The 8,352-nt window shown below is 36.4% G+C and overlaps 1 protein-coding gene across 1 annotated transcript; it reads left to right on the forward strand.

Annotated features, from left to right (window-relative positions):
* Nucleotides 1–3,738, forward strand: LOC143532021 (nuclear transcription factor Y subunit A-10-like). The gene is made up of 5 exons (XM_077027181.1): nt 1–166; nt 1,160–1,293; nt 1,399–1,467; nt 1,651–1,791; nt 2,997–3,738. Exons 1-5 carry the CDS (start codon nt 1–3, stop codon nt 3,402–3,404), a joined length of 918 nt encoding a protein of 305 aa, XP_076883296.1. The 3' UTR covers nt 3,405–3,738.
* Nucleotides 3,739–8,352: the final 4,614 nt, after the last annotated feature.

Here is an 8,352-nt window from a genome sequence, read left to right on the forward strand (position 1 = left end):
ATGAATTCTGTTTGTCACAAAGAACAAGACGATGACAGTGGTTGGAATCCTATGGGTTCGTCGGCACCGGGTTCGGGTCCTTGGTGGAGTGAACTTGTGACTCGATCAACTCCTGAAGAATCCATCGTAGTGAAGTCTTCAATGAAGGAAATAGACACTTTCCTTGGTAATCCTTTAGCGTAATATGTATCTCTAAGTTTAGGATAGTGATTTAGCAATCTGATTTTCTATGTCAAATGTACGTACGTATGTCTTGGTTTTAAAATTTAGAAGTATGAGGTGTTGTGACTCCCAAGTGGAGTAGGTCTCAAAAACTGAAACATGAGGTGACTGCTTCATGAAAGTGAGGTAGTGTTCTTTTTACTACCGGATAGACATTACTTATTGCTTCTTCTTATGTCTTTTCGCTTTACATATCCGTTTTGTCTTTCTTCTACAAGTATTCATAATCTTCTCAACCCTTTGGTCATTTTTACCGAGGAACCTCCTTAATTCGGACCTTAAATTTGGAACATGTTTAGTTTTTAGGTAGTGGGGGTCGAACTTCGAGGAAAAGTCAAAGTTTGCTTATTGGACGAGTCTTTTTTTTTAATTTCTATAATTTCATATTTTATTTAACACAGTTTACACAGTCGTTGTTCAATGTTTTTTGTAACACGATTTACATTGTTTTATTCAACGTTTACACAGCTTTGTTTTTTTCTTATCCGATATTCTAGTATAAACTTTATCCAAAATTGAGTTATATTAGAAACGAACACTTTTTAAAATTTACTAAACTAGAAAATATTTTATTTTGAATATAACTTGATTTTCGATAAAAACTTACGTCGGTAATGTTGACAATATAAAAACTGATTAATTACTAAAAGCAAAAGAAAGAAGTGAATTAAAGGCGATATTCGAACTTGGACTTATTTACGATGTCTACAAACGCTTTCCAGACTCCTAGACCACCTAGAAATAAAAATAATAATAACAAAATAACTCTAAATTTGACAAATTTTGACCCGCATGTGCATCAAGTCGTGCTTCCTGACCGTGGCGTTTTTTCGGTCACCTTGTGCTTTAGGCGCTTTTGTGGCATGCTTATTAAAACCAAGTTGCATGTTTACATCACGATAAAGATTGCATTATATTGAAACATGAAAACTTATAGGTAAAGTTGATGAAGTTGATTCTGATGAGTACAAGAATTCATCAAACAAACAAAAATCACCAAAAATTCAAGTAGCTGTTTCAATACAGTCCAATCAAACTTATGTTGACCTTGGATTTGGTGAGCCTACCATGGTACAGCTTTTAACTTACCTTTTACACAATTTTTAACTTTTCAATCTTTATATAAACCAGTTGATGCATTATCTCTCTTTTTGTTAATGGTTATATTATATATAGGTTTGTGGCAGATGCCCTTATGAGGATCAATATTATGGAGTGTTCTCAGCTTATGGACCTCAAATCAAGGTGGATAATTTTAATATAATCTTACGAAGGAAAAAAAAATATATCTTTTTAAAATTGATACAACTAAATATGTTTAATTTATTTGGATGAACAAGATTAGTAGGGAATCTGATTCATGTTTTTAGTACTTCTGAAAAATTGTTGACACTTAAGATTGATAATTGTCTATTTCATATGATTCAGGGTCGGATTATGTTGCCTTTGAACTTGGGTAGTGATGATGGACCGTTATTTGTGAATGCAAAACAATATCATGGAATTATAAGACGGAGAAGATCGCGTGCTAAGGCGGAAATGGGAAATAAAGTTTCAAAAAGTCGTAAGGTATGTTTATAAGTGCTTCATTAAATTCTTGAAAAGGTGTATAATTCATTCATTTAAGTCTAGTTAGGGGTGTTGTTGGGATGTTCATTGATAACAAAATCAACATGATGACATATGACGTCTGTCAAACATGTTTTTGACGCAACTAAATTTATTGAAACCAGGATTGAAAACATGAATTGTTTTAATTTTTTTTTGGAACATTATTTTTCTCATTTTTTTTAGATTTATCACATGTTTATGTCCTCGTTTGACATGTTTTTGTGTTCTGTTTTATATATATTCATATTTTTTTTCTATATTAATGGAGTAAATTTGTAATTGCATATATAGTCAAAAGTCAGAAAATGCGATTTAAACATTAATTATAAAAAAAATGTTTGCAGTGGGTGTTAAATCATAAATTAAGTGCATTTAGTAAATTCATACTTTCGAAAACTAAAAATGCATTTCGATTTATTTTTGAACGGCCAAGTGTAACTGGTTGATGAAAGGACATCGAAAGGCTTACCACTCGCATACAACCCACTTTACTCGAGTTTGAAATCCCTTACAGTGGTGTCGCTCATATTTTAAAACGTGCACATGGGCCGAAAATCAAACTTGAGACCTCCCGGACATAAACCTCACATAAATGGGTAAACCTTAACCTTTCACACCCTTGACCAGTTGGAATAGAAATCATTGGCAATGCATTTCATAGATATTGATTGATCTTTTAGCTTCCTTTAAATTTTAGAAATTTATAACTCCGGCATAATTAGTTAGTGGATTACTATATGTTTTTGTTTTCATGTGTTAAATGTAATGGTAAGTTTTTAATGAATTTCAGTTATCATATTTTCAAGGGTTATGAGTTTTTCAGAACTTATTTGGATGCACAAACACATAAGCAATACTGTTGAAACCGGACCGGCCGGTTGACCGGGATTTCTTTTTTTTGGAAAACCTTTTTCCAGTAGTTTTAAGCAGTTCGACCGGTTGAACCAGTTGCCCGACCGGTTCGATGTTCGATCCGGTTATGAAAATATTCCTCATAAACCAATAAGTTTGTGTTCACCAAAACCTTTCAACTCAAAATTCCTAGTATGTTACTCATTTCATATGATTTTTTTGCTAGATTTAGTAAGAACAAAATTATTTTTTTTAATATATTGTTCTAGTTTGATAACTCAAAAACAAAATTACATGGTTTTTGTATGCAGCCATATTTGCACCTTTCACGTCATCTCCATGCAATGCGCCGACCACGAGGGAATGGGGGTCGGTTTCTAAACAACAAAAATATAAGAAACTACAAAGATGAAAACATAGATTCGAAAAAAGACAAAAATCCACCTGAATCTCCTAAATTTACTATTTTGTTGTCGGGCCATAACATGAACTCTCCTCAACAATCAAACAATGGCGGGTCCCGCATTCCTCAATCGGAGGTGACTAGTATGTTCTCAATAGGAGACCTCAAGCATTTCCCAGTCGGAAATCTTTCGATGGTCTCTTTGTCAAATATGATGTCTGGAAACACTACTGGACATGGTTTCGGTATGCACAGCAAATGGGTTGGAGCAGCTAGCACTGGTGGTGGTGGTAGCTGCTTCAACTTTGCAGTGTAGTGCTGACAAGGTCCAGTTTGTCGTGCCACTAACAAATTGGACCTCACATTCTGGCAGCCTAATGAAATGATCGTTTGGCAACTCATCCTTGGCTTCGTGTGTTAAGGCTGTCTCTAACCTCTTTCTAGTTGCAAGTTTTGCAAATGTTTAGAGTTATTACGAGATGCTAATAATAGCCTTAATGCATGTGAAAAATAAATAAAGAAAAAAGAAAACAAATACTGTGTTTGTTTCACCTTTACTTAAATGTTGTTTCAAATAAATCCCTGTATGTGTGTGTTTCAGGTGTTGTGTGCCTTCTAATTTCAAAGCTTTTTGATAATGTTATCTTGTTGGTGCTTTTAGAAAACTCCACTATGCACTTCTATTACAAGAAAAGAACAAACGTATGTCCTAACACTTATTTTGGAGAAACTAATAAAACCTTGTTAGAAATAATAAAACATGAATTATTTTTATCACACTTGTTCAATTATTCAAAAATCTAATAAAAATGAATGCTCAAATGACAATAATAGTAAGAGTAACTAAGAGTCCTTTTGGAATGTTATAAATTCTGAAGCAAAGTTGACAATAATTAAGTCACAAACAAATTAATTATAAACGCATTCAAACTTTAATTGAGGCTAAAAAGTGTTGGTGTATGCATTATTTTTTATGGGATAGCTACACAACAGAGAGGTAATTTGTGAATGGGCTTTGACGTATTGTCACGTTTAATGACCATGTTTATATATCATTAGGAGCTTAAGAAACGAAATGGCCAACGGTTTCTTTATTCTTTCTTGTAATTGTGTGAAAGTGTACAAAATATATGGGTGACCGTGACCGTGACCGAAAACGACATGTAAATCTGTAATGTTTTTTACTTGGTCATGACACCCAGCCTATCCCGAACCCAAAAGACCATTTTTAGGTGGATCCAGGCCCGTTCTATAAAAATTAAAACACGATAAATGTTAATGTTTGATTTCTGTAAAACACCATAGAATTCTTTCTGCACACGCAATGGTTGATATTTTAGTAAATGTTTCTTTTCTCCTTTATGATGATTAGACGATTGGTGCTAGCTGCTAGTTAAGATCTCACTCTTCTTTTTGTTAATGGGCATGTCAACATATTTCCGGCTCCAAGCAAATAAGTTTGAATTTTAAATTCACCACTATTTTTAGCTATGATTGATTGTTATTTATATTGTTTTATTGTTGTAATCATTTCAATGTATATTGATATATCTCTTGTATATATATTCTTTTGATTATAATAGAACAAATCACGTTTTGTGAACATAATTTCATATGGTATTATACACCAGGTTCACATAAAACCCTAAATCCCCCTTGCTTCCCTTCCAGCGACCTTTTATCTCCGGCCACAATGTCTACCCCAAATTCCGTTGACTCCAATATTGCTGGTACCATCCCACTAAAAACTACCGCATCCCTCACCCTTGTTTCACTTCCCTCCTCGCTTAAACTAACAGACACAATCTTCACTTGTGCGGTTCTTTGGTTGGTAGCCTTTCCCCTTCACTTGTGCCACTAATCACCAACGCCAAATCTTCTCTTGAAGCATGGAAAATCCTTTCCGATACCTATGCTTCTAAATCCCGCGGTCATATAAAACAACTACAACACCGCCTTAAACAATGTTCCAAAGGTACAAACCAAACAATCACCGAATACATGCAATCTGTAAAAACAATTGCAGATGAACTTGCTATACTCGGTAAAAAGATAGATGATGAAGATGTTACCGACACGGTTCTTAACGGTCTAGATCCATCATCTTATAAGACCATCATTGAAGGGGTTCATGCAAGAGATAACCCTATCTCTTTCCATGAATTGCATGAAAAACTTATCAATCACGAGCTCACTTTGGCTCAAAAATCACCCACTGCTTCCACCCTTCATCACCCCACCACCGCTTTCGCCGCCTATACCCGAAACACCCGCAAACCTTGGCACAACAGGAGCCCATCTCCAGCCGCAGGCATTCTGGCCACTCCTCAACAACCCTCAGCAACTGCTAATACCCCTAAGTTTCTTGGTAAATGTCAGTTTTGTTTCACAAAAGGCCATTCCCTCACATCTTGCTATGCCTTTAAAAAGATGTATCTAAATATTAATCTTCCACCTTTGCCTCAAGCCACACAGAATAACCCCCAAGCACATATGATGGCTACTGTTGCTAATAATACTTTAGGCAAACCTTGGTTATTCGACAGTGGAGCTTCCCACCACATCACTAATGACCTAAGTGCATTGTCCCTTCATGCTCCATATGACGGTACTCAAGAACTCATTATCGGTGATGGTTCGTCCCTAACTATTACTCATGTTGGCTCTTTAACTCTTCATTATGATAATACTTCTTTTATCCTACATAATGTCTTATGTGTTCCCTTTATCTCTCGTAATATTAACTCTATCTCACGTTTATGTATTGACAACAATATTCTAATCCAATTTTTTTCTCTTAATTTTGTCATCAAGGACTGCCACTCCCACCGCCCTCTTCTTCTGGGTCAAGCTGAAAAGGGAGCTATGAGCTACGACCCAAATCACCGTCGTTTTCTTTTCATGTTCAACAAAATAATACACACTTGTGGCATCATCGTCTTGGGCACCCACATTTACAAGTGTTAAAACATTTATCTTTTATTGTTCCGTCTATTTCTCTTTTAAACGAGCCATGTAATTCGTGTTGCATTAATAAGAGCCACAAGCTCCCTTTTCATACTTCTTCTATCACATCACATGCACCGTTACAAGTTTTATTTTCTGATGTTTGGTCATCTCCAGTTACATCTTATGACGGCTTTAAATATTACATCATCTTTGTTGATCATTTTACCAAATACACTTGGATCTATCCGATCAAAAAGAAATCTGATTCCCTTAGTATATTTATTACCTTTCAAAAACTTGTTGAAAATTTTTTTCAATGCAAAATTAAGCAACTATTTTCCGACAATGGCGGTGAATATTTAAAACTTGCTTCTCATCTTGCTTCTTGTGGCATCACTCACCTCACATCACCGCCACACACACTCGAACAAAACGGCTACGCCGAACGCCGACACCGTCATATCGTTGAAACGGGTCTCACCCTCCTATCACATGCCAAAATGCCATTAAAATTTTGGCCTTTCGCCTTAACTACCGCAACTTATTTAATCAACCGCCTACCCACATCAACCCTCCAAAATGACTCCCCATTCTTTCGCGTATTTAAAAGATTACCAAACTACCATAAGCTTCGTAGGTTTGGCTGTCTTTCCTATCGTTGGCTTCGACCTTACACTTCTCACAAACTTCAACCAAAATCCAAGCCTTGCATTTTCGTGGGATACTCGTCCACTCAAAGTTCTTATTATCTTTGTGATCCCACAACCGAGAAAGTGTACATATCCCGACATGTTCACTTTATTGAAAATAAATTTCCCTATGAACTCATAACCAACTTACAAACCCCTCCACAAACAATTGATATACATATATACTGATAATATATAAACACATACAACACTGAATCTAAGGTAAGTATGAGATAGATCTATATAAACGTATTAGTCGATTATCCACAGATATGAGATCTGTTAGTGTTATAGTTATTAGATTGATACGATTGATTAATCGGGTTCCAACAAGTAATGTTAGAACGTCCCTTATCTTTTCATAGTACTGGATCCCTTCTCCCATTTGATTATACATACTTTCAGCTTAGAATCATAAAGCCATGAGACAATATCACTATGTACATTGGAAACAGTCTTGAAGGAGTTCACTTGGTTTTCTTTGACCCAAGCTTCAGCTGTGTCTTTACGTTCCTGATCTACGTAACGATGTGCCTGAATAATCTTACCCACAGCTTTAAATCTGAACCAACTCAGAATCTCTTCAACAGACGGATCAAACGGTTCACCAGTATAAAAACCCTTTGCTTTGGACTTTTCTTCAAGATGGTCTTCTGCTTCTTTGATTGTTTCTTCATTGAATACCGGAGCACCTTGATCAACGTTTGTGTGTTGATACAAGTTTGGATACTCCTCAGCAGTTACATCTTCCATCTCAATATCCTCATTCTCATAAATAAAATCCGTATTCATCTGAATAGACGGATCATCTTCTAAACCTTCTTCATTCACCACCTCAACATCTAGCTCAGTTTCTAACACGGTTAATTGTTCGTCATTAAGCCCAAGCAGTATGGAAATCTGCTCCCGTGTCAGAGACCTCTCCACAAATTCCCCAACCTCTATCTCATCCCTGTTCACCACACATTTAACTACTCCCGATCCATCCACAAATATCACAGTATTAGCGGCAATCAACTCAATTGGTTTAGCAGCAGTTGGATCTTGATATATGATAATCTGTTTACCCGAGTCTTCACCGCCACTTTTACCAGCACCGGAAGATGAACCATGCGATTGTTTAGGCTCACCTCCTGCACCAGACTCATCAGGGTCTTTATTATCATCTTTGATTTTCTTCAGGGCATCTTCTTTGCATGTCAGTTGAAGGATTAACTCCTTTTGTTCCTTTAATTTCACCCCCTGAGACTCAACAATCGTACGTAACGACTTAGTCTCTTTCTGAAAAAATGAGATATAAATCATCATCCGTCGTTGATTCTCCATTTGATTTTCATAAAGGTGGAGAATATTCAACAGCATCTCAGTCTGACGGTTTGATGGCAAGTTGAATAGTGATGGATAAACAGGTTGGATTGGTCCCTGAGGCCGCGTGATTTTAATAAATGAGACATCACTTGGAGGTGGTGGAGTAGGAGGACGAGGAGGAGGAGGCCTCATCGTGGGTGGTGAAGGGACAGTAGATAATGTAGCAGGAGGCCTTGGTATCTCAGATAACTCCATTTGAGGGATTAAACCAAGCCTTTCATGGGACACCAACGTCGTCGTCAATGTAAGCATCAGAGT

This window comes from Bidens hawaiensis, unplaced genomic scaffold, assembly GCF_021521415.1.
Source record: "Bidens hawaiensis isolate Kalapana, Puna unplaced genomic scaffold, B.hawaiensis_p1.1 tig00000702_1, whole genome shotgun sequence".
NCBI lineage: Eukaryota > Viridiplantae > Streptophyta > Magnoliopsida > Asterales > Asteraceae > Bidens > Bidens hawaiensis.

Excerpts from the sequence above, each read along its gene's own strand:
- LOC143532021 (XM_077027181.1), top strand. The coding sequence starts at position 1 with ATGAATTCTGTTTGTCACAAAGAACAAGACGATGACAGTGGTTGGAAT. Across the intron at positions 167-1,159 it reads GGAAATAGACACTTTCCTTG|GTAAAGTTGATGAAGTTGAT; the intron begins GTAATCCTTTAG and ends GAAAACTTATAG. Across the intron at positions 1,792-2,996 it reads AAGTTTCAAAAAGTCGTAAG|CCATATTTGCACCTTTCACG; the intron begins GTATGTTTATAA and ends TTTTGTATGCAG.